Source organism: Physeter macrocephalus, unplaced genomic scaffold (assembly GCF_002837175.3).
Source record: "Physeter macrocephalus isolate SW-GA unplaced genomic scaffold, ASM283717v5 random_82, whole genome shotgun sequence".
Classification (NCBI taxonomy): domain Eukaryota; kingdom Metazoa; phylum Chordata; class Mammalia; order Artiodactyla; family Physeteridae; genus Physeter; species Physeter macrocephalus.
Window position 1 is genome coordinate 100,170 of NW_021145368.1, and position 25,968 is coordinate 126,137.

At 49.7% G+C, this 25,968-nt stretch overlaps 1 protein-coding gene and 1 non-coding gene across 6 annotated transcripts; one reads left to right on the plus strand and one right to left on the minus strand.

Annotated features, from left to right (window-relative positions):
* Positions 1-1,979: 1,979 nt before the first annotated feature.
* Positions 1,980-25,033, minus strand: SLC7A8 (solute carrier family 7 member 8). Of its 5 annotated transcripts, XM_028483862.2 has the most exons (9): positions 24,715-25,033; positions 16,803-16,928; positions 15,174-15,327; positions 14,431-14,554; positions 11,718-11,821; positions 8,018-8,114; positions 6,168-6,317; positions 4,488-4,665; positions 1,980-3,993 (listed from the first exon to the last, which is right to left on the minus strand). In XM_028483862.2, exons 2-9 carry the CDS (start codon positions 16,825-16,827, stop codon positions 3,848-3,850), a joined length of 978 nt encoding a protein of 325 aa, XP_028339663.1. In that variant the 5' UTR covers positions 16,828-16,928; positions 24,715-25,033; the 3' UTR covers positions 1,980-3,847. The 5 variants fall into 5 exon arrangements, with proteins under 5 accessions (XP_028339663.1, XP_054938301.1, XP_028339665.1 ...); XM_055082326.1 differs by lacking the exon at positions 24,715-25,033 and having other exon boundaries at positions 16,803-16,945; XM_028483864.2 differs by lacking the exons at positions 15,174-15,327; positions 24,715-25,033 and having other exon boundaries at positions 16,803-16,933.
* LOC112063520 (U6 spliceosomal RNA) lies at positions 21,934-22,040 on the plus strand. The gene has a single exon (XR_002891029.1). It is a non-coding gene; the product is annotated as a U6 spliceosomal RNA (small nuclear RNA).
* Positions 25,034-25,968: the final 935 nt, after the last annotated feature.

Below are 25,968 nucleotides of genomic sequence, written 5' to 3' on the forward strand. Positions count from 1 at the left end.
GCCCCCCTGCGGGGTTTATCTGTGTCTCCTGAGTGACATGCTACCTGCAGCTTTGTCTGAAGCCTCAATTGGACAGGCATTTTTGCACGTAGGTCCCAGGCACAGCGCAGGGTGGGTCCAGCCCTGCCTGCAGATGCACGCAGCCCAGCAGAGTGGGCAGTGATCTGTGATGTGCGCACATAAGTGCCATGTGCATTCTTATCTTCTTTCCCCCCCGAAGACTATTTGCTCCTTAAAGGTAGGTCAGATACTTTTTCAGCTAGGGTGACAACATTGCCTGAACTAAAATTAAGGACAGGTGGGTTGACATAGATGAATGTTCTTACGGAGACAGTGAAACAAAATATTTGAAGTCTGTGCTGACTTGGAAAATTCAAGAGTAAGTTTGCTATTCCCACAGAGTATAGCAAAATCCTGGATACAATGGTTAGAGAAATATTTATTGTTTGACTACATTAATAAATGAATGCATAAGCAGCTGTGATTTCAGTGACCTCCAAAGGCTCCCAAATTCCCTAAGATCAGAGCGTCTGAAATTCCTCGCATTAAAGTGACTGACAGGGTTAAGACAGCGTAAAGGCCCAGGTTAAAAATAAATGCATGTTGCCTAGGAGGAGACCCACATTTGCCCTTTTGAGCAGGTTGAAAAGATCAGCAAGTGTCACCTTACAAAAGAGAGGGGGCCCCCAGGGACAGGTGTCTCCAGGGACTGAGAGAGGTTGGGGAAGGCTGGACTTGCTGGAATGGGGTGACGTGAGGAAGCCTCGGGCAGCCTGGGGAAAGGAAAAGTGTGTGTTGGGGAACTGGGGGAATCCCCAAGGGGGATGTGAAGCTTGGAGAAGGGCCTCTTGCACAAGACTGGCCTCTGCCCAGTTTGCGCTCACTCTTTTGGGACAGCCATGGGCTGGGAGATTCAGGAACCCTTTGAGATTAGATTCAGTCTTCTTTTTTCATCCCTCTAAAAGTGCTAAATAGGTTAACTGACTTGCCCAAGGACACACAGCTGTTTGGAGGCTGGGCTGGGTCTCAGAGCCAAGTGTCTGTGCCCCTGTGAATGGCAAGCCTCCAGCCTCGGTCTAGAATGCCAGCCACAGAACAGGCGTGTTGGGGCCAGGCTGGGACTGGGAGTGGAGGCATCTTTTCTGCCAGTGTCCTCACAGTGTTCCAGATGGTGAAGGGTGATGCCTTAACACATCCCTCACCCCCCCTGCCCCTGGCCCTGCCTCCTCCGCATGTCTGTCAGCAGTGCTGGCTCTGGAATGATGCTGTCTCAGGACAGGCAGCCGGGAGGGCTGCCCACAAAGGAGGGACTCCAAGCAAGGACTAATCCTGTCAACTTCCTCCAGCGATTAACCCAGAGCGCCAGGAGGTACTTGTCCTTGCCTTGACTGCTTCCTCCTCTTTCCGGATCCCTCAGCGCCCTCCTAGTCTTCCACTCGGACAGCTGAGTGGACCCCACCTCGCCTCCCAGTCCCTCCCATCAAGCCCCTGGCATCCAGCTGGGTGCTCTCCTAACTGCCTACCCCCCCACCCTCACTGGGGTCTCTCCACAGGCTCAGCCTGTCCCTTCCTGATGCCTTCGCCTCTCTCCACTCAGCTTGGTGCTCTCTCTGTCGCCCAGGTTCCCACCCTGGGTAGGGATGAGGTTCTTCTTCCCAGATAGTTTGCAGGCTCTCAGCACAATACCTAGGCAGGATCTTAACACTCGTGACTTCACAGAAGCAATGAGAACGTTTTCGGTTCAAAACGAGAGGGAGCTGTTAAAACGCGCTGGCACTGGGCCCTGGGACAGCTCGAAGCTATGGAGCGCAAGGGCTTTCGGGAATGCCATTCTGGAAGGAACCTGGCAACCAAAGACCTCCCTCCTGACAGAGACAGGAAGTGCCTGGCGACTCTGTCTTGGAAGGTCATTGAATTATCAACACCACCAACTTGATTTCCATTTAAAATTTTATTACATCAACAGAAAAAAAAAAAACCCTCACAAAACAAAACACACAACTAAAACTTAAACCAACTCAAAGACAGAAGATTATTATCCAGGTATAACTAACGCCCCCCCCCCCAAAAAAACAACCTTAAAAATCCAAAAGAAATAGAAATGCCAGCTTCAAAAATATTTATCCAAAAAGTAAGGCATCCACTTTACAAAAAACAATAATGGAAGGAGGTTGGAGGAATGAGAAGAGGGAACAAGAGGATGGTCCCCTGAGCCTCCAGGGCCAGCCCCAGTCTGCCTGGAGTCCACTCTGAAGGGACCACAACTCAGACCAAACCCGCATCTTACCAATGCAGGCTCAAGCAGGCCGGGTGGGAGGCTGGGAGACCCAAGTAGGCCAGGAGGACTCCCCAGTTTTTCCAGTTTCAGCAGACAGGATGGGGAGTTGGGGGAAGGGGGGGACTCCTGCTTGGGATAAAAGGATCCCAGTCCTTAGCACAACAGGTGTGGCTAGGAGGCTGCAAGGGCCCAGGGCAAACACCAGCACCTTCTTTGGAGCACAGGGAATGGCAGCTTCTGCCTGCAGGACAGGATGGCCACAAGTCTGCAAACCATAGAGAACGGGCTTTTCCGAGAGCCTCCAAAGTGGGTACCTTCTGCCACTGTCCTCTCATCCTGTCCTGGAGGCTGTCCAGACAGGACAGTGGTGTGAGCAGAAAGGAGGGAGGGGTTATCTGAGTTGGGGGAGGAACTGGCCTTCAGAATACACTTTCTCCCCAAACAGTCTCCGAGGTGATGGGAGGGGTACCTCTGGGGAGATGGGAAATAGCCCTCCCTCCCTGGAAGGCTTTTCATGCCAGGTCTGACCGGACGGCTGGAAATAAGGGGGTATTTTTAGGTCCAGTTCTTGGATGGGAGGTGACTTAAGGCTGATTTGGCTCGACTTTCAGGCATGAAGGGCTTGGGGAGCCTTCACAGCCCAGGAGCCAAAGTCCACAGAGGAGGAGAAGGGCAAGATGGGGGTGCCGGCAGTGCTGGCTGCCTGGGGCTGTGCTGGAGCATCACTGCGGGGGTAACAGGGTGGCGGGCTCCTTCCCATGGGGGTGGGAGGGAGGAAGAGAGGAGCTGCTTTGTCATTAGGAGAGAAATGTCCACTACATTGGAAATAAGCAGGTTTCTGGCTTCAGGAAGCTTTGGCACTGAGTTGGCGGGAGGAGGCAGGGGCAAGGCTGGGTTTCTACAATCTGAGCCTTTCCCAGTCTGTTCCACAGGCCCGGCCGGGGTTAGGGGAGGGGGCAGTCCTCCTGCCCATTGGTCCTTAGGTCAGTGGGGAGATGCTGTCCTGACAGGAACCTCACTCTGCACAGAAGGCCCAGGCTGGGCGGGGGGGTGGGGGTGAAGGGAGGAGGGGGGGGGGGGGGCCAGAGGGAAGCATCACCTCTGATGTCTTCAGTCACTGGTGAAGGGAGGGGGATTTGGGTCTCTTCAGCTGACCTTTAATGGTAACAGATTTGCTCGAGTCTGTCCCCAAGTGACTCACTGTTGCTGCCACTTCTCTTGGAGCTGAGGCTTCCCTCGGGCTCAGGAATGGGGAGGGAAGGCAGCCCTGAACTCAGGTTCCTGAGGAAGCGACTAAGGGTGTGGGCCCAGGAGGGAGGGCCGTGTAGGGCACCCCTGGAAGCTCCACTGCTTTAGACACAGGCCTTAGGGGTGAGAGGAGTCTGGATCTTTGGGTACAAATGTCAGAATCTTTGTTTATAGTTTCTCACCACCCACACCCAGGTCCTGCCCCTGCTTGACAAGAGGCAGAGGGGTGTGTGTGTGTGTGTGTTTGGGGGACCCAGGCAGGGCAGGAGGGCAGAGAGGGGATGAAGGAGGGGGGAAGCAGCTGAGAGGGGAGGGTGGTCCTCAGGGCTCCTCTGCATCCTTGTCTTGGGGGGCAGTGGGCTGCAGCTGCCACTGCATGTCCTCATGTAGCTCCTCTGTCCCTGAGTCCTCCTCCACCTTGGGGTACACAACCATACACATCTTCTGGCTCACCAGGGTCAGCAACTCTGCGGGAGGAGGCCACGTAGAAACCAGATCAGCGCTGAGTGTCCCACCAACCTGGCCAGCCAGACCAGGGCCCTTCCCAGCTCTCCTGCCGCAGCGTTTGGCCTCAGCTGAGCCGCCAGCGCCGTGAGGGGACTCCCTCTCCAGGAGATGGTCACCTCACCTACCTCCTCCGTCTCTGGGCGGCCTGTTTGCTGGCCGCTCCTTCTCCTCAAGGCTCCATGCCCACTGACCGCCAATTCTAGGGTGTCCCCTGGTCTCCACGCAGCCCAGGGAAGCTGCTATAGGATGGCCACTCTGGCAGGCCTAAGGTCTGTGCGGAAATATCCGCTGTTCTCCTCTCCTCAGAGGTCTCTGGGGAGGCACCTGCCCTGTCCTGTCCCGACCCTTTCTCCAGTTCTCTATGGCCCAGCCTCCTGATCCGTGGGGTTCCCCAGCCAGACTGCTGACCACTCTATTCCAGACCAGGGGGCCCTCAGAATCTTCAACAACTTACCAATGAACTTATTGAAACACCTGGGCTTGTGTTGCCAGTAAACACCCAGGAAATAGACAGGCACCCCTGTCAGCATGATGGCCAGGCCGGTGCCACACACCACAGGCTCCGACCACAGGCTGAAGACAAGCAGGAAGGCCCAGAACAGCAGGTAGATGATGGGGAACAGCAGGTTGACCTGTGGATCAGAGGCACCGTTACCTGCATGGATCCTATGGCCCCCAACATCAGGGCACCTTCCCCCTTCTTCACCCACAGGGAAGCGCTTTGAGGGCAAAGCTGGGTTTCACTCAGCGCTGTGGCTCCCACACCCCGAGCCCTGGTGGGGCAAGTGCTGTGTCAACAGACGTTGGCGAACGTGCGCAGTGGGACAGTTAGAGGAGTGGGGGGCCTAGGGAGGGGACAGTCCTCATTGTCCTCCGAGGTGGGAGCAAACAAGGCCTCATCATCCAGCTGTGTGCCTGTAGCAGCCAGAGAAGCCCATGTAGGTTGATGAGCTTGCTGGTATATTGATATATGTTTGCTGAGGTCCATGGGAGAAGGAGAGCACGAGAAATGAATGAGGGGCAAGAAGGAGATGACCTGTCAGTCAGGCTCCCCTCCCCCAGCTGGCAGGATGTGGCAAATGTCCCTCCCTCTCACCAGGGACAGTCCCAATTTGTTTCAAGCAGTTTCTGCCAAGACGACAGAAATCAGGAAACCTAGTGTGGCATAAGGAAGCCCGGGGCCTTATTTACTTCAGGAAGAAGCAAACTCTGTGGGCTCCACCCCCTCTTGTGACCACAGGTGGGAGTCCCCTGTAGAGTCTTCAAGACTCTAGACTCATCTGCCTTTCTCCTCTTGTCCTCTCCTCTTAGAGGGTATGCGTATGGTAGGGAGATGGGGTTATTCTACTTCCTCTTCTCTCTAGCAGGCTTTCTAAGAGTGGTAGGAAAGTGGCAGAGAGATTTCGAGAGCCCTCGATTCCTCAGCTGTCAGAATCTTCTAGAAGCGTCTAGTCTGTGTTTCCAGAATAGGATTGTTCAAATAGCTCAGGGATATACCCTAGTCTTCTAATTTGCAGGAGAACCCACAGCACTCTGGCATATGTTGTTCTGAGCACTCCCATCTGTTCCTATCACAAATTTATTCCTTGTACAATCGAGAGGTTCACCAGGCACCCTACTACAGGCAGGGCCATAGTAGTTTAAAAAGGGAGGATCACGGAAGGCTGGAGTGGACTGGGAAGCTTCAAGGAAGAGAGGTCCTTGAATGTGGAAAATGGTTAAAATTTGGAGAGGCACATGGGAGAAGGAAACTCATTCCGGGATGAGACGGAGAGATTGCATGAGTGAACCCAGCTACCTGGAGGGACAAGTAGGAGACTGGTCAGGTTAGAAGGCTGAGGAAAAATCAGCTGACTTTTTAAAGACTTAGAGCCATAGGAAACAAAGGAATGACAGGATGGAAGTATCACTTCATCTAACCTATTCCTCCAGCTGCAGTTTGCTCTGGTCCTGTCCCCAGTGGAGAATGGAAATGGCTGCCCCATTCACACATGGCCTTTGCTTCCCAGAGGGTCTCCCACACTCATGGAGATGATGAGCTGCGGTCAGCAGCGAGAACAAGGTGATGTAAAAATCTGAGCTTAGCTAGAACCAGTGGAGGAGGGGGAGGGGCCCCAAAGGGAGGTTCTCGCACCTTGATGGGGCGGGGGATGTCTGGCTTCTTCCACCGAAGAACTATCTGTCCAGCAATTGTGACGCCGTAGAAGAAGTAGTTGATGAAGCCCACATAGTTGATGAGTGTGTACATGTCACTGGTGACAAGCATCAGCAGGGTGGAGATGCACTGGGGGGAGTGGAAGAAGCTCATCGGTGATCAGAAAGGCATCAGGAGACTGGAGGAGCTGTTTACTGGTCGGGGCTGTTCCCCTGCCTCTAGGCAGGCAATGCCATTTTATAGCGGATCTCTCAAAATGGAGACTTTACAACCTCTCCTAGAAACTCAGGTCATTGCTAACACTTTCATCACCAGGAAGTTCTTTCTCACCACATGGGTGATAATCAAAACATTTAACCACAGATACAGCAGGTACAGCATGGGCACTAACAAATCAGAACAGATACTGGCTGTAAACAACTGGACTGGCCACACTGGTGGCAGCCAGCCCTATGCCACCCTGGTCTCATTTATATTTCTTCCTTGGTTGAAGCTCAAGCTAATTTTGTTTTTTTTATCCCTTAGGGAAGGTTGTTAACTGCAGATTACGGCTTTATTCTTGCCCTCATCCTCTTTTCCTGGTTGAGTCATCTAATTTATTTTTCTTCCTTCCTTTTCTTTCTTTTTTTTTTTTTTTAAATCATAAACAGTTATATAGCAGTTCTTAAGCGTCAGGTTCTTTCTTTAGCATTTTACAAATATTAACTCATGTAACCCTCATAACATCCCTGTGACGTTTTCTTGATAGAATTCACTTTCTAACTTCAAAATCATCTCAGTGGCTCTCTCGGAACCATGTTCTTTCCCTCTGCTAATTTGTTTCAGGCCAACGGAAGGCTCGGTTCTCCTGTAAGATCTGATGGTGGAAATAATCGGGAAGATTTTAAGGGATGAAAAAGCCAGATGCTTACTGTACTTGCCTTGCAGTCATAGGCCTGCACCATTGGCTTAAACTGAAAAAAGTTTGTGGCTCACTGGGAGCACTGAGTCTTCTCCAGTTGCCTTTCACCACTAACCAACCAGGATGACCTTCTTCCTGTATCTGAACATTCTGAAATTCCCCCTAATGTTGTACAGTGAATGCCCTTCACTCCTGAGAGCTCTACTCCCCTGGTCTAACTGCTTCTCTGGTGAACCAAAGTCATTTTTGATATTTTAGTCAGGATCCAGAAAGAAAAAAAAATAACCCCAGTGACTCATCAGGAACAAGACTTTGCTCCTTCTCTTTGCTCTCTCTAAATGCTTCTACTCTGGGGTAATTCCACCTCCATTTACCACCATTTACCATTCACCCCTCCCATCCCGAGTTTCCTTTTCTCCATTTTTGGTTTACCAGTCTTCCTTTATGATTTTTCTTATTTGGTGTACCCTGAGACCAAATTTGTTTCAGTGATGTTTCCCAAGAGACTGGCAGAGCCTCCTGGAGCAGGCAGGTTGATGGGGAGGGGTGGGAGTGTGCAGTGATCAGCCAGGAGCAGAGGCCCAAAGCTGCTACCCTGTGGGTAACAGGTGCAGGGGGAGCCAAGAAAGAAGTTTCTTTGTGAGGTTGTAAAATCTTGAAGCAGCCACTTCAGTCTGACCCAAGAGTATGGGAGAATGGAATGAGCCAGCCTGGGAACCTTAAGGTATTTCAGGACTCAGGGTCTTTGCTTGCTATATCTCTTGATGTTAATCAGGCCCATGTATACCATCTGCCAGATTATTTAAGGCCCAGAGAAACCTAGGAGCACAAGGGTGACAGGGGCGTGTGTGGGAACTGTGAACTCCCAGCTCAAAGCAGCACAGAGAGGGAGGGTGTGTGTAGGGCTGGCGGAGGGAGGGAACCTTACTGTGAAAAGCAAGGCTGGGATTGGGGTGCAGCGCTTCACGTGGATCATGGCCAACACACTGGGAAGGTGGCCCTCCCTGGCTCCAGCAAAGAACAGCCTGGCAGAGAGAAAAGCAGGTCAGCCTGTGATGGCCCACGGACCATCCAAGGATGCTTCCTCCCTAGTGCGGCTCCCTCATCCATGCCCACCTCTGCCCACAAAGGAGCATCCCCCCTCCAGCCAGGTACCTGACTTCTCGTGCACACCTTCCAGCCCACTAGTCAAATGACCCACGTTCACAAGGCAGGTGCAGGCAAACCAGAGGCAGTCAGTGGATAAGTGGGTGGATTCTGGAGTGTGGAGACCCTGAGTGTGGTCTGGGTGGCTTGGAGTTACCGATGACTGTGCTGTCACTCTGTGGGTCTCTCACAAAACCTGGAGCGCTGTAGGAGTAGCCTCTCTCCTTTGCCTAAAGCCTTAATCCCTTTAAAAATGTGCCTCCTTCCTCCTCAAGGGATATAGGTTCTTTGAGACATGGGGACTAAACTGTACATGGAAAGCCTTAAAAACATGCCTATCCTACTCAGGAAGTAGCTGCCTTTGTGGGGTGGGGAATGGGTGGTAGACCAGGAAGGGACACGTGAGAACTTGGGGGATATGTGGAAATGTTCTATATATTGTTTTGCGTGGTAGTTACATGGTTGTCTACAATCGTCAAAACTCATCAACCTGAACACTTACGATCTGTGTATTTTATTGTATGTAAATTATACCTGAACATTTATATCCTTAAGCTACTTATTCTATTCTCCCCAAAAATCCTGAAGAAATCAATAGAGTTAGTGAAAGGTGTACATACAAAGATATTGTGATGATAACAAAGATTGGAAATACCCTAAATGCCATAAAGTAGATGATTACATAAATTATGTAATTTATTATGTAATTTATGATTACATAAATTATATCTATAAAATGGAATATTATGCAGACAATGTTTTTGAAAAAAAAATTGATTGTGTGAGAATATGCTCACAATATAACATTAAATGAAAAAAGCAAGATAGAAAACTGTACGATTCCATGCAGTATGATTCCTATTAACGAAGATATTATTTACAGGCATGTAAAAACATTAAAATATCAACCAATTACCTCTGGGTGGTAGAATTATGAGTAACTTAAATTTTCTTTCTTAGATTTTATAAATTAAAAAAATTTTTAAATAGACAGGAAACATAATTAGAATAATTTTTTTTTTTTTGGCTGCACTGCGTGGCGGCTTGTAGGATCTTAGTTCCCCAACCAGGGATCGAACCCGGGCCCTCAGCAGTGAAAGCATGGAGTCCTAACCACTGGACTGCCAGGGAATTCCCCCAAAATTATTTTTTAAGTTAAAAAAATTAAAATTTTATTTTGAGATAATCATAGATTCACATGTAGTTGTAAGAAATAACGCAGAGCGACCCTATGTATCCTTCATCCAGTTCTCCCATTGGTAACATATTGCAAAACTATACTACTATATCACAACCAGGATATTGATGTTTACAAATTATTTTTAAAAAGAGAAATTTTAACATAAAGAGCAGCCTTCTTCTTCTTTCCTCTCCTAAGAAAAAGAGAGAATACTGTAGGCTGTTAGGAAATTAGGCCACTTTGCATTGGAAATTAGGCCACTTTTCCTTTTTTCTAGGATTTTGTAGGGAAAGGAGCAGCTAAGCGTTGAGAGGAAGGGGATGGTGTGATGGGGACAGAAAGGAACAGAATCAGCACACTGGGTGGTCTGAAGAGAACTGTCACTTTGTGATTTGTGTATGGGGGAGAGTGGAGCTAACAGCAGCGGCTCCTCAGAAGCATGGGAGTGGATTATGGTCCCAAGTACCCATATGTACACCACCAGTTGCCATCATCAACTACCTCGTCCTGTGTCACTAATTTCATGCAGCCACATGACATCGCCCCTCTGCAGTGCAGCCTCATGCACCCAATGGAGCCCCAGGTACTCTGTGGGCCTCACCATGCAGCACATAACCAGGGTCTCAAGTTCACATCCCTCCTCCACATGCAGCCAGGACCAAGTGGAGTTGGCAGGTCCAACAGCATTGGCAAGTCAAGTTCACAAGAGACAATCCTTGCCCAGCTAGCCGACCACAGAGGAGACATGACATTAAGCATGACACACACGCACACACGCTCCTACTCCTCAGGAAGTATCATTCTCTCCATACCCCCGAACACAAAAGAGTAAGAGAGAGAAGGAGGGAAGGAGGCAGGAAGGGAGGAAGGGAGGAAGAGAGGAAGGAGAGGGAGGGATGGAGCAAGGAAGAAAAGGAGGGAGGGAGGAAGGAAGGGCCAGAGGGAGGGAAGGGAGGGAGGAAGAAAGGAAGGATGGAAGGAACTGGAAAGATGAGTTGAGGAGGCCTGTCGGGTGAGCTGTGCCTCTGAATCCGAGGCCGAGCACACCGGGCCGCCGCCTCCCGCATGCACACATAGCTGGACCACATGCACGCAGACCGCTTCTCGGCCTACCCGAGGGACAAACCCCACTCTAAAGCGACTGGAGCCAGTCACTCTCCTTCAATAGATCCCAGAGAGCCTCATGGGTCACTGCTCTTCCACCGCTTGCCCTCGGCTGGGGCCTCCAGGTGGTCACTGCTCCTGTGTAACACGCACACGAGGTTGCCGTGGGTGAGTGTCGGAGGGTCCTGGGGTACGGGGGATGCCCACACTCCCTCTTTCTTGCCCTGGGTCCTGAAAACATGACACTCCCTTGTCATTTCACAGGAACTCCTCCCTGATGTGATGTTGGCTTTGGAAGCAGCTGAGTTCGGGGACTCACTGCTTTTGCTGTTATCTTTTGAGTAGGACTGTGCCCTTGGAGGAGGGGGGCTTTCTAAGAACCCTGGGAGGACCCTTTGGACCACATCAATGGAAATCATCCAGCATCTGCCAGCCTCAACCGCCCATTCTGGAGACAGCAAAAAGGGACATTAAGAAGGGGGCAGACGTCCGGATGTGTGCAGGCGGGGGCTGGGGACTCCTGGGCCCATTCACGCTTCGGGCTTTCCTGAGTGATTGGGGCAGGGGACGTGGCTTTGGACAAATGCTTTCCTTCCGTTCTTCCCCACCCATCTCACTTCACACCCCTACCCGCGTCTCATGGGTGGCCACACAAGGGCCTCCTACAGCCACCTGTCAGTTTAACAGGGAGGAGCCTGCACACTCAGGGCACTCAGAGATGAGCCCATTCCATCTGCAATCTGGGCCCAGAACTTTCATGAGAGGCCAGCCAGAGGCCCCAGGCACGGGTCCCTCCCTGGCCCGTTTCAGAGTGGGGTTCCTTTCCAGCCAGCACAGCCTGCTTCCAGGCAAGTGGGAAAGGGGCTCTGAGGCTGCAGGCAAGGCACTGTTCTGTTGCCAAGCACACAGCCTGGGGACTCCTCAGCCCTCTGCTCCTCTGGACATGAGGTGGGATGGCGCTTCTTGCCACCGCAGCTAAAGCCACACATGTCGTGCGTCACCACACGAGCAGCACAGGCTCCCCCGTGTCCACACAGACACACGCACACACCCTCGTGTGAGCAATCACCCCCTGCAAGGTCACCACCCAGATGCCCATACATAACCCCGCTGACGGAGACAAGCCCCCCACATATACACAGAGCAATATGCACAGCAGAGTGGCCTCTGGCCCAGGAAGGGCCTGGACGGCACTCACCGGGAGGAGGTGAAGAGGGACCCATTGACTCCTCCAAATGTGGACAGGGCGACGGAAATGGGCATGATCCAGGCCATGACCCCTAGGAGCTTCTCTCCAAAAGTCTGGGAGAGAAAACAAGGGGGTGAGCATAAAAGGAGTGGTCACAGTCTCCCACCTGCATGTCACTGCTGGGAATGTTCCCTCCCAAACCCACCCCTGCTGAGTCTCTCTGGCTAAAGTCCTTGAGAGGAGGGACCACAGCTTCCCTGCCCCAGCCCCTCCTGCACCCCTACTTCCCTTGGTGAGGACTACACAGTGGGGATTCAGTAGTGTTTGGGACTGACTAACTAATGAATGAGACTGTGTATGGTGGTGATAATAACAATAAACAACTAACATTTGCTATCCTTGTTTTATGGATAATGAAATTGAGGCACAAAGCAATTTGCCTAAGATCACACACCCAGGAAGTGGAGGGCCAGGACCATAAACCAGCTGTGTGAGTCCAGGCCTCGCGTACATTATACTAGAGCGACTCAGGCAGGCTGGGTTTCAAATCTTAGCCCAACATTTAGGAGCTGTGAGACCTTGAGCAAAGTTCTTAATCTTTGAGCCTCAGTTTTCCCATCTGTAAAACAGAGATAAATCCTAATTCATAGAAACAGAAGATATTGTGTGGGGGGGAAGTGATAAGAACAAACCACTTCGTAGGCCAAGAAATAAAAGGTGGTGAAGCTATAGACTAGTCTTCATGTATTGAAAGGATATAGGGACCTCCCTGGTGGCTCAGTGATTAGGAATCCGCCTGCCAATGCAGGGGACACGGGTTCGATCCCTGGTCCAGGAAGATCCCACATGCTGCGGAACAACTAAGCCCGTGCGCCACAACTACTGAGCTTGCGCTCTAGAACCCATGAGCCACAACTACTGAAGCCCGCGCTCCTAGAGGCCATGCTCCGCAACAAGAGAAGCCACTGCAATGAGAAGCCCATGCACCACAATGAGGAGTAGCCCCTGCTCCCCGCAACTAGAGAAAAGCCCGCGCGCAGCAACGAAGACCCAACGCAGCCAAAAATAAATAAATAAATAAATAAATTTATTTATTTTTTAAAAAAGAAAGGATATAAAATGTTGGGGAATCAGCTTTTTCTACATTCTCTGAGCCAAGTACATACTTGATTTATAGCACATTTATATTTATATATAATTTATAGCACATTATGAGGAAGGGGTTGTTTAGAAGAGCTGTCCTGCTGGGGAGGGTTAGTGATCATGTGAACAGGCTGCCACGGGACAGTGGAGGGCCTCTTTTTTTACGGTCTTCAGAGATGAGACACATGATGACAGTGGCAGGGTGGGGCCGTGGCCCAGGTGAAGCCACATGAGGGAACTGCATGGCTCCCAGGTCTTTCCCGGATATCAAGGACCCCAATGCCTTGGACCTGTAAGATCTCTTTCCCCAAAGAGCACAAACTGCATATGCTTTTCCCTAATGAGGGAAGGAGTCAAGTTGTCCAGGTGAGGATACGGAGGCAGAGAGAAACTGCGAGTCTTGTGCAAGATTATGTCTTTCTGAGGAGGAGCGCATCTCCTTTATACAATCATCATATTTAAAGTATAAAGTGCCCTAAGGACTTCCCTGGTGGCGCAGTGGTTAAGAATCCGCCTGCCAATGCAGGGGACATGGGTTCGAGCTCTGGTCCGGGAAGATCCCACATGCCGTGGAGCAACTAAGCCCGCGAGCCACAACTACTGAGCCCATGCGCAACAACTACTGAAGCCCACGCGCCACAACTACTGAAGCCCACGCGCCTAGAGCCTGTGCTCCGCAACAAGAGAAGTCACCACAATGAGAAGCCTGCGCACCACAACGAGGAGTAGACCCTGCTCCCCGCAACTAGAGGAAGCCCACGCGCAGCAGCGAAGACCCAATGCAGCCTAAATAAATAAATAAATAAATAAATAAAAGTTTAAAGTGCCCTAGATCAGGAGTTAGCAAACTTTTTTTTGTACAGTCAGATAGTAAATATTTCCGTTTTGTAGGTCATACAGTCTGTGACAATGACTCAGTTCTGCCGTTGTAGCTGCCCATCACAACCTGGCCATCCGATTGCTCCTGGGCATCTGAAGACCTGGCTTCTGCCCTGAGGACCTGAGAAGACTTTCAGTCCCACATAGCCATGGATCAGGGGAAAGTGAGGGGGCTTAAGCCCACAAGTCTATATCACCATTCCCGGTTTGAGGGCATGTGAGTTTGATTTCTTTTTTTCCTTTTTAAAAATTGAAGTATAGTTGATTTACAGTGTTTCAGGTGTACAGCAAAGTGATTCAGCTATATATATATTTATATATAATCTATATATATAAAGATATAAATATCTTCCTTTTCAGGTTCTTTTCCGTTATAGGTTTTTTTTTTTTTTTTTTTTTTTTTTGTGGTACGCGGGCCTCTCACTGTTGTGGCCTCTCCCGTTGCGGAGCGCAGGCCCAGCCGCTCCGCGGCATGTGGGATCTTCCCGGACCGGGGCACAAACCCGTGTCCCCTGCATCGGCAGGCGGACTCCCAACCACTGCGCCACCAGGGAAGCCCCATTATAGGTTATTACAAGATATTGAGTATAGTTACCTGTGCTATACAGTAGGTCCTTATTGTTTATCTATTTTATATATAGTAGTGCATATCTGTTAATCCCATACTCCTAATTATCCCTCCCCGAGTTTGATTTCTTACCACAGCGACTGCGTTTGATGCCAGCAGCTCCTGGGGGGACATTGCAGTGACATAAGCGACATTGGCAAAGACATACACAAATGTGACCAGTGGGATGGAGATGAAGATGGCTCTGGGAAGGTTCCTGTAGAGGGAGAGGAGGTGAGAGGGGGAAGGCCTGGCACCTGGGACCACCTGCCTCGTCATGGGGTCCAGGGAGTGCCTTCTGTCTTTCTGCACGAAGTTGTCCTTGCAGCCTTCTGCGACGCTCCCTCTCCCTGGGGGGTGGATTTTGTCTCCATATGGGCAGGATAATTGAAAGGAAATGAAACAGCTTAGGTTGGGAATATGCTCCATACCTGTTGATCTCTTCCTGACCAGAATCTCCACCACGCACTCCCCCCGCTCCCCGAACACACACCTCAAGATACAAAGACCTGCCTGTCATGAGACAGATGAGTACGATGCCTGGAATCCTCTCAGGGCACATTTCATTCTCTAAGGCAGTGGTGTTATCTCAGCACCATTTTTTTTTAGCTTTTCACCTGCTCTGGCATAGTCACTGGATCATTTTTCTCCTGGTAGGGTGGGTGACAAATGGTCTAAGTTCCTGGGAAATGAACTGGTTCTTCAGGATAGACCAGGTCATGGTCAGAAGGGGACTCAGGGGAGAAGTAGGCACTGGACCTGTGGCTCCCTCTTTCCAGTGGCAGGTGCCATGGATTTTGAAGGGGGAGAGGGAGAGCTGGGCTACTGCAACTCACTTGTAGGGATCGACAAGCTCCTCCGTCACGTAATTTAGAAAGTTCCAGCCTCCATAGGCAAAGGAGCCCTGAAGGAAAGCCAACGCGATGAGGCCGATGTCAGGTTCTTGGAAATTCTCAAATGCGTTCTTTGGCTCCAGCCAGAAGTACTGTCCTGTGGACACAGGGACAGGAGGCTGCTCAGAGAGACACGTCAGAACTCAGCAGCCCCCGGTCTCCAGTGAAGGCCACATATTGGAGAAGCGGGGCCGAAAGGAGCAGAGAAGTAGAGGTCTAGGACCCCCCAGGACATGGTAATGATGAGTCCAAATGGTGGCTCAGGTTCAGAGCACAGTTCTGAATGTTCCTTTTTTAAAAGGCAGAGTTCCTTGGAAAGAAAGGCCAGGGGAGGTTACTGGGCAGGGCAGGGTAAATTGGAACTGGCTTGCTGGGATTCGGAGATGCAGGATTGGAGTCACTGGCAATCTCCTGATCACCTTCCCTCATATCTAAGTTGGTACATTTTCATGGAGAAAGCACCAAGAACAACAAATACTCAAACATAAGCTTCCATGATGCTATTATTCGCTCAAGCTGGGCTTTCTTTGTCACTATCCTCCTGTCTCTTCCTAAGGCGTGTGTTTGGTCTCCCCTTTCATGGAATAGATCTCCTGAAGACAGGGATTCTTCAGCGAGGAGCTTTCCGATGGCCTTCCCAGCCCTCAGCACAATATCCTGCACACAGTGGGTCCTCAAGAAAGTCTGCTGATTAAGGTCGTAGTAAGATACTGAGTAGCTGACCACACTTTACATCTTCATCCATAATCAAGGATTTGGACAGGAAATAACGAGATGAGAGTGATCAGGAGAAAGCATTGGGACCAGATTAGGAGGTCCCAATAAAGACTGGGCTGTCTTTATCTTTGAAAAGACAGCCCAGTGATTTCTTTAACTCTAAGTTCCTGAAAACAATACAACCTGCTAATGAATTTAATCCAACGGATGAAAATAATTAGGCATGTTATACAGCAGAAGCTTAATTATGTTTCCTGGAGTCAAAATCCAGGCACCCCACACCACTTCCAGAGCTTGTGGGTGGGTGGGAGGTCTCCCTGTGTGTCATCTGACTTTCTCCAGGGGCCAGTGACACTGGGCAGAGTCTAGTTCTGCCACAGGTCCCATGGAAACCAAATACAGGCTTGGGCTTGGAAAGGGCCAAATCCAATGGGGAATGTTGGCAGGGGCCCCAGGAATGTAGAGCTCTCTCCTGTAGAGATTATGAGTAATTCTGAAACGTATAAAAAGCTCCTCTGTCTCCCATTTTAAGATATGGACAAGATAAAATATAAGATACAAAGAGCTTCCCTGGAGCTGGGACAAAAGGGCAATAGTATTCCAGAAATCTGGAATCTTCATCTACCTGTGCTGGAGCCATGAGATCAGCACGGGAGGACTGAACTCTGCACACCAGGGGCCCATGCCCAGCTCCCGGCCACTGTGGAGAAAATGGTTTCTCGTCCCCTTTGTCAAGCAAGTGAAGAAGAAAAGTCATTCAAGGAGAGAACTGGGACATCTCAGGGTGTGTACACATCCAAAGAAAGTGTGAGGTGTGTGTACACACAAGGGGTGGCAAGTTCTGATGACACCCACCTTTGCAGATCTGTACAACTCCCATGACGATGATCAGGCCCAGGGCCAGGAGCTTCCCAGCTGTGAAAACGTCTTGAACCCGGGTGGCCCACCGCACACTGGAACAGTTGACCCATGTGAGGAGCACTGAAATGACAGACCCCCAAACATACCCTCAGGGCCATAAGGAGGCTACAGAACCCCTCTGCACAGAAGTAGAAACGCTCCTTGCTCCTGATGATGGGACTGTAACGGGTGAGCCAAAAATGTCGCAAGCTCAGCCCCAGTGTCCAGAAACTTTGGCCAGGATAGTAGGTTGGGTTACAAATGGGGATTACGTGCCACAAATTAGAGCTTGGTCAGAACATGCCCTGCCCAGGGCTGGAAGCCAGAAGTGAGCATGGAAGTGCAGGCACTGGCTTTGGGGAAAAATCAAGCCTCTCATCAGGGCATGAGTGTGGGCTCTGTTTTCAAGATACTGTATGTTCAAGAGGAGCCCTGAGCAGTTGGTAGTATCCTGGGTGTCCTCTTCCTGAATCTGATTTTAGGGCAACAAGGTTTAGGGGAATCCTTTGTTACTTAGGTTTATCACGTTATAATTTACATTTAGTAAAATTCATTTTTCTAAGTGTATATTTTGACTCATCAAATGTATTTGACAAATGTATTGTTTAATCACTACCACACCCTCTATATAGAACATTTCCAACACCCCAGAAAGTTCTCTTGTATATTGTACTCCTTTGAGGTCAGTCCCTTTCCCTTACCTCTGGAAACCACCAATTTGCTTTCTGTCCCTTTTCCAGAATGTCACATAAATGGAATCATACAGTATGTAGCCTTCTGTGTCTGGCTTATTTCACTTAACATGGTACTTCTGAGATCCATTCATGTTGCTATGTATATTAATAGTTCCTTTTTACTGTCAAGTAGTACTCCATTATATGAACATATTAGTAGTTTTCTATTCACCGGCTGATAGACATTTGGGTGGCTCCCAGTTTGGGGCTATTATAAATAAATCTGCTATAAACACTTGCATAGAAGTCTGTGAGTGGATCATAGAGGTCTTTGAGGGGAGTTTTCATTTCTTTTGAGTAAATACCCAGGAATGGGATCCTGGGTCATATGGTGCACGTGTTTGACTTTATAGGAAATTGCCAAACTGTTTTCCAAAGTGGTTATATCATTTTGCATTCCCACCAGCAATGCACAGTCCTGTTGCTCTGCATCCTTGTCAGCATTTGGTATTGTCAGCTTCAAAAGTCTGACCATTCTAGGGAATTGCTTGGTGGTCCAGTGGGTAAGACTCCACGCTCCCAATGCAGGGGGCCCAGGTTCAACCCCTGGTCGGGGAACTAGATCCCACATGCATGCTGCAACTAAGAAGCCCACATACCGCAACTAAGACCCAGTACAGACAAAACAAAATAAATAAATAAAGATGTGGTACATATATAAAACGGAATATTAAACAAAAAAAAGTTTGACCATTCTAAAGGCTGTGTAGTGGTATGTCACTGAGGTTTTGGTTTGCATTTCCCTAGAGACTAATGCTGTTGAGCACGTTTTCATGTGCTTATTTGCCACCATCCCTATATCTTCTTTGGTGGCATGAAGGGCTTGGAGTCACAGGGCTCCCACAGAGACGCCAACAACATGGAACCTCCAAGGGCTGGCAGAGAGCTCAGAGGTTGAGCTGTAGGACAGTTTCACTGCCACGCTCCTTAAGCAACTTATGGGAGACCAGGGGCTGTGGGAACCCAACTTCCTGGTGGTTATGAAGTACTTGAGAATGTGGGAAAAAAATTAAAATCCTCTTGCTTCCCTTTCCCCTGAAACAGTGACCAGGACGCCCCCTAGTCCTCCAAGGGTACAAGCCATACATGTAAAAGCACGAGACTCTCTCTCTTCTCAAGCCTCTAATCAGGCCTCTGACTTCACTTGAACAGCTGATCAAGTTAAATCATTACCTTATCCTGAAACTGTGCTTTTACTTTTCAAGTACTTTCCAACGATTCTGAGAACATTTCTGCAGGGTAAGGATCTGACATTATTATTCATCTGTAACCTTCCTCCCTGAGCTGTTTCTACCTGGCAAGCGCCTCAGCTTTCAAGATCCAGCTCAAATGTCACCTGATCCATGAGTCTTTATTATTTTATTTATTCCTGACAAGGTGCCTGCCAGGTTAAGATGTATCAGCCGCGTTTTGTAGGCAAGGAACAAAGTCCGTCCCTCCTTTCTACTCCCAGACCACTTTGTTAATAAGGCTGGCACTTATTTCTTTGTATTACAATTATCTGTTTCTTTTTCTCTGTCTCCTTGTAGACTAGGAGGGCAGGACTGTGACTTTTTCATATTTTTAACCCCAGGGTATATCACAGTAGTGCCTGCAAATAGTAGGTGCTCAACAAATACTTAATACTTGAAAAAGAAAATGCCACAATTCATCAGTCCTCCAATCTCATCTCAGTCTACACATTCTACGACGCATACCAATCTCCCCAGCTCCCCAGGAACCTCCTCAGTTGGTTTCACAGTCAAAAGAGCAGCAGGAAGCAATAACTTCAAGGGTAGGAACCCTTGACTCCTAGTGGAGGAGCTTTTATCCAAGATGGTGTCATAGAAGGAGAACCAAAACATGTTGTCAGAGGAAGGATTTCATGTGCCCGAACAGGGAGAACATTTTGTAAATGTTCTGTATGGACCGACCAAGATGTCCTGATAAATACACATTGGGTTTATCTTGCTCAATTCAATAAGGATTTCAGGATCACATGCCTGGTAACAATTCAACCTAAATCACTCCAAGCAACTGGGCCTGTAATCTCAACTTCTCCCCAGGGCCTCTGGGTACAAGGCCAGGCCCCTGGGACCCAGAAGTTCAAACAGATACTAACAATAATGACTAAAGGATACAGGAGACTGATCTATGAAAGGAAGATTAGGAAACAACACCCTTGTGGCTCCAGGATAGGTAAGGATTAGAGAATAAGGACCCAGATCATGATCTCATCATGCAGAGAAGAAAATCATCCTCACCAAGGGGAGGAGAGGGCAAGGGCGGGGAGGAGGAATGTGGTCACCTTCCCGTGCGCTGGCATAGAAAACACAAAGGCACCTTATCCAGGCAGCCAGAAAGACTTCTCCACAGTGTTCCTGGGGGGGAATCGAGATGTTTGAGGAAGGGACAATTTGTCAAATTAACTTACTGTGGGTGTCTTCTGTCCTGCCTGAGCCTATACACACAAGAACCCAGCCCTTGACTGATCTTTGACCTTTAGCCTTTTCAGGGATCTTTCAGACATAAAAGAGATATCTTGAGACTAGGGTGGAGGAGACAGGCTGCCTGTGACACTAATCTCCTTGGACAACGACTGCAGGCCCTGTCTGACCCTTTGCCCTGCAGTTGGGCCATCACAGCATGTGACCGAGGGGAAAGAGGGTACTTTCAGTCTCCTGGTACCACAGGATAGCGTCCCTCACAGCAGGCTGAAACCTGAGCCTCCATCCGGAGAGGAAAGGTCAGTGAGTGAAGGCAACACTTGCCAAGCCCCTGCTCTGCTCAGGCGTCCTGCCTCTGTCTGTCTGTACCCAGTGCCCCTTCTGTTGCTGAGGGCTATGTCCCCACCCTCCTCCCAACCAGATCTTGAGTTCTGCATGCTTGAGATACAGTGACCTCAGGGAAGCCACATGTAGATGGGGATCAGTGGCCACTGCAGCTTGAGATGTGAGGGTTTTCATCCAACCATCCATCCATCCAACCACCATCTATGAAAAAGCCTACAAGTGCTAGATACTCTGGTGCGGGGAGTTATAAATAAGACCCAAGTCCCTTCCTGTTCTCAGGAAGTTGACACTTTAAGAGGGGAGATGGATGAGCTAAAAGATGATCACAAAGCAATATGGTGACAGTACAGCTCTTCATAGAAGCTGGCAGGCATCTGTGAGGAGCCCCTAGCCCAGCCCAGGGAAATCAGAGATGCTTCTTGTAGGTGGGGAAGACCCTAGCAATACAGCGGATTTTATAATTTGGGGCTAGCTGGACAAAATAAACAAGAAGGCATAAGACTCTGGTTCTTGTCCATTGTAATCTGGCCATGGGGGTGGTACAGCCCCATGGAATACCAGCCTTCTGTGTATTTCTTGGGCATTTTCTCCTCTCTTTTTCTTTTTTTCTTTCTGTTTCCTGGCTTTAAAAAAAAGGCAGGGTGGTGGTGGTGAAAAGTCTCATCTTCTCATCAAGAAGATGAGACTGGGGTTCCCTGGTGACGCAATGGTTGAGAGTCTGCCTGCCGATGCAGGGGACGCGGGTTCGTGCCCCGGACCGGGAAGATCCCACATGCCGCGGAGCGGCTGCGCCCGTGAGCCATGGCCACTGAGCCTGCGCGTCCGGAGCCTGTGCTCCGCAACGGGAGAGGCCACAACAGTGAGAGGCCCGCGAAGCCCACGTACCGCAAAAAGAAAAAAAAAAAAAGATGAGACTTCAAGAGAAGTCAGGGGTTGGTTACTTAATCTGCCCAGTTTGAAAAGCTTATTGTCAATGTAACGGGAGGGAGACAAAAAAATGAGGCAGGCAGGAGGAGGGGACTCAGAACTCAGAAATCTCGTACCCTGCCCAGAGCCCAGGGCCTAGCAACTGCCAAGTAGGAGAGGTGGGCTCAATGCTTTCTGCCCTGGAAAAGCTGCAGAACTGGCAGAGATGCAGAGTCCTTGTCAGAGCCATGACAGTGCAGATCCTGTGGCTGACTGGGAACATGTCCACTGTGGAGAGGGTGGGTAAGCTCCTGCTCCCTAAGAGAGGGTACCCCTCACCCCAGGTCAGCTCTGATCCTCAGACTCTGATCCCTGGGGAATCATGAAGCCTCTCCTTCACTTCTCCCCTGACAATGACACCAGAACTCATGGGACCTGTGGTAGGCAGAATAATCGCCATCCCAAAGATGTCAACATCCTAATCCTGTGAATGTTACCTTACAAAAGGAATTTCACAAATGTGATTAAGGATCTTCAGGTGGGGAGGTTATCCTGGATTATCTGAGTGGGCCCAATGTCATCTCAAGAATCCTTATAACAGGGAGACAGGAAGGTCAGAGTTACAAAGGAAATGTGATGATGGAAAACAGAAGTCAGAAAGAGAGAAAGATTTGAGTGCTTGCTTCAGCAGCGCATATACTAAAATTGGAATGATACAGAGAAGATTAACATGGCCCCTGCACAAGGATGACATGCAAATTCGTGAAGCGTTCCATATGTTTACAGAAAACAAATTTATGGTTACCACAGAGGAAGGGGAGGAAGAGGGATAAATTAGGAGTTTGGGATTAACATATACACACTACTATATATAAAATAAACAATAAGGTCCTACTGTATAGCACAGGGAACTCTATTCAATATCTTTTTTTCAATATCTTGTAATAAACTATAATGGAAAAGAATCAGAAAAAGTATCCATTATAACTGAATCACTTTGCTATATACCAGAAACTAACACAACATTGTAAATTAACTATACTTCAATTAAAAAAGAGAGATGGGCTTCCCTGGTGGCGCAGTGGTTGGGAGTCCGCCTGCTGATGCAGGGGACACGGGTTCGTGCCCCGGTCCGGGAAGATCCCACATGCCGCGGAGCGGCTGGGCCCATGGGCCATGGCCACTGGGCCTGTGCATCCAGAGCCTGTGCTCCGCAACGGGAGAGGCCACGGCAGTGAGAGGCCCACGTACCACAAAAAAAAAAAAAAAAAAAAAGAGAGCCACTGGGCCTGTGCATCCAGAGCCTGTGCTCCGCAACGGGAGAGGCCACGGCAGTGAGAGGCCCACACGTACCAAAAAAAAAAAAAAAAAAAAAAGAGAGAGGGAGAGATTTGAAGATGCTATGCTGCTGGCTTTGAAGATGGAAACAGGGGCCATGAGCCTAAGAATATAGAGGGCCTCTAGAAGCTGGGAAAGGCAAGGAAACAAGCAAAGGAGAGCCGCCAGAAGGGACACAGCCTTGTTGACACCTTGAGTTTAGGACTTCTGACCTCCAGAACTGTAAGGTGATAAATCTGTGTAGTTTTTGTTTTTTTAAAATAAATTTATCCATTTATTTATTTATTTTTGGCTGCATTGGGTCTTCGTTGTTGAGCGTGGGCTTTCCCTAGTTGTGGCGAGCTGGGCTACTCTTCGATGCGGCAGTGCACGGGCTTCTCATTGTGCTGGCTTCTTTTGTTGCAGAGCACGGGCTCTAGGCGCGTGGGGTTCAGTAGTTATGGCACGCGGTCTCAGTAGTTGTGGCTTGTGGGCTCTAGAGCGCAGGCTCAGTAGCTGTGGCTCACAGGCTTAGTTGTTCCGTGGCATGTGGGATCTTCCCAGACCAGGGATCGAACCCGTGTCCCCTGCATTGGCAGGCAGATTCTTAACCACTGCTCCACCGGGGAAGTCCCAATTTGTGTGGTTTTAAGCCATTAAGTTTATGGTAATTTGTTACAGCAGCAATAGGAAACGAATACAGGGCCAGACACCACACAGAAAGACCAGAAAGCAGGGGGCATACCCTTCAAGAGGAAAGCTTTTTAAAAGCAACCAGGCAGGGACTTCCCTGTGGCTCAGTGGTTGAGAATCCGCCTGCCAATGCAGGGGACACGGGTGCGAGCCCTGGTCCGGGAAGATCCCACATGCCGCGAAGCAACGAAGCCCGTGCGCCACAACTACTGAGTCCACATGCTGCAACTACTGAAGCCTGTGCGCCTAGAGCCCGTGCTCTGCAACAAGAGAAGCCATCACAATGAGAAGTCTGCGCACCACAACGAAGAGTAGCCCCCGCTCGCTGCAACTAGAGAAAGCCCGCACACAGCAACGAAGACCCAACGCAGCCAAAAATAAGTAAATAAATAAAATAAATTTATTTTAAAAAAACCAAAAAGGCAACCAGGCAGCACACACCGGGACCCCAAAGGAGTGTGTGTCACAGGCCTTGCAGGACACCAAGTGGAGGGAAGGAGGGAGGAGCTCTAAGAGCCGGCAGCGAAAGTGAGGTCACCAATGTGCTGACCTGGTTGGCGAATTTCCACATCACGTGCACCACATGACAGCATCCCAGCTCTTCCACACACCCAGATCCTATGGCTAGAGAGTCACTGCCTCCTCTTCCTCCCCTCGGTAACCCAATACAGTAGTAAACAGGCGCGCCCTAGGGTAACTCTAGCTGTGCTTTTCCTCTCAGAAAGATTCAGGGCAAAAGACTCCCCATACCCCTCCTTCATCTAATCCCAGCTTCTCCTCCTGTCTCCTCCATAGTCCATACAACTTCAGGCCCATGTATGCAACCCAGATGCACAGACACCCACAGGCCCAAGAGTTACAAACCTCTTGCGAGGCAGGTGGAGTGCCGCAATGTTCACAGACACGAGTCCTTTGTTCTCAGCCCCCAGAGTTTTGTTGGTCTCCTAACTTTACAGACCAGAGGCTACAATCAAAGGTCATAAAAAGATATCATGATGGAAAGCCAAGAGATGAACGAACTCAGGAGTCCAGAGTCTGAGTTCATTCCTCCCGGCAGAGGGTGAAGAGTGGCCCCACTGTGTGCAATCTTGTCGTGGATGACGCCCAGTGCTCTGCGGCTTCCCCAGGTGGAGTTCACCCCACGGAGTGGGAGAGGTGAGGCACACGAGCTCCAAGGATTACGAATATTGGAAGGGAAGAATAGGAACAACATTTGGGGGGAAATTTTACCTTAAATTAATACATTAAAGACTATCGGTAAAAGAGGCAATTGAAAATCAATCTCTCTAGTCCATTTTGAAACAGAACATCACTGAGTCATTAGCATAAATAAATAAATCTTCCTTCAGAAAATTTTAAGGATGGATTAGGGGATTGTGGGGTTGGTCTTAAGTCCCTACCACCTTCACAGAGCCAGGGCTGTGACTTTATCACTCTTTCCCTCACCTCTACGCAGCAACACCTGGCGGGTGGAGGACCACGTGGGTTTCTGGTGTCTTTTTCAAGTGCACAGCAAGCAAGTAGAGCTCAGAGCAGCTTGTATACGGAGTGAAGTGGTAACGGTGCAGGCGGGGTTGAGCAAATTGGAGGGATGGAGGCAGAGATGGCTCCCTCGGAGGGACCTGGAAGCCTGGGTGGACTAAGAATCAGACAACTTAGAACTTGAAGAACCCAATGGCCATGATGCCCTTCCCGGCATGGTCACTTACTCTCTGGACAAGCCAGTCCAATTCTTTGAACCTCCCTTCCCTCTCTGTAAAATGGAAGTGTGGTCCATTTTAATCCCACGAGGAGGTTCTCTAACCTGTGTACTGCTGTATAAAATGTTAAGTGGTTATTTTTTTTTTTTTTTTTTTTTCTGTATGCGGGCCTCTCCCGTTGCGGAGCACAGGCTCCGGACGCGCAGGCTCAGCGGCCATGGCTCACGGGCCCAGCCGCTCCGCGGCATGTGGGATCTTCCCGGACCAGGGCACGAACCCGTGTCCCCTGCCTCGGTAGGCGGACTCTCAACCACTGCGCCACCAGGGAAGCCAAGTGGTTATTTTTATTGTTCATACGCTAAGAAGCTAGAACTCAAAAAGAGGCCACGACTCGCTCAGGATAATGCTGACGACTGACAGCAAAGCTGAGTGGATGGGAAAGGGGACGGTTTGGAGGGTCTTGGAGACGCTGTATCACACATCAGGACCTATCTTGCACAGTTGCATTGCTTCTCCCTTCTTGCTTCCTCCTCTATCCCTGACCCTTTGCTTCAATTTCTCATCTATTTCAGCCTTTTTCTCAGGAGGATACTCATCCACAAATTACCTGCTCTGGGGTCCTTCAACCCAAGCTGTCTGAAAGTGTGGGCACAAACGTGGATTAGGGGACTATGGGGCTGGTAAGCATAAGGCCAAGACACTGAACCAGGAGCCCAGATGTTCAAGCTTGTGTCTGTACCTTGGTCTCCACAAGGAGGTTGCACCACCCATTTTGCAGGACGGAATGCCCTACAGAAAGCAAGGAATGCTGTTGTTGCTGCGCCTGCTCTACCCATCGGGCCCAGAGAAGAATGAAACTTCCCTATTCTTCTGCAGCCAATAGTGCACACAGCCATTAACAACACTCTGCTTGGGCTTCCCTGGTGGTGCAGTGGTTGAGAGTCTGCCTGCCGATGCAGGGGACACGGGTTCGTGCCCCGGTCCGGGAAGATCCCACATG

What these genes read in the sequence shown, in the direction of transcription:
- SLC7A8 (XM_028483861.2), bottom strand. Translation starts at nt 14,899, where the DNA reads ATGTGCCCTGAGAGGATTCCAGGCATCGTACTCATCTGTCTCATGACA. An exon ending in CATCAAACGCAGTCGCTGTG is followed by an intron (nt 11,822 to 14,430) that starts GTAAGAAATCAA and finishes TTTCTCTCCCAG; the next exon opens with ACTTTTGGAGAGAAGCTCCT. An exon ending in TCCCTCTTCACCTCCTCCCG is followed by an intron (nt 6,318 to 11,717) that starts GTGAGTGCCGTC and finishes CACTCCCCCCAG; the next exon opens with TGCATCTCCACCCTGCTGAT.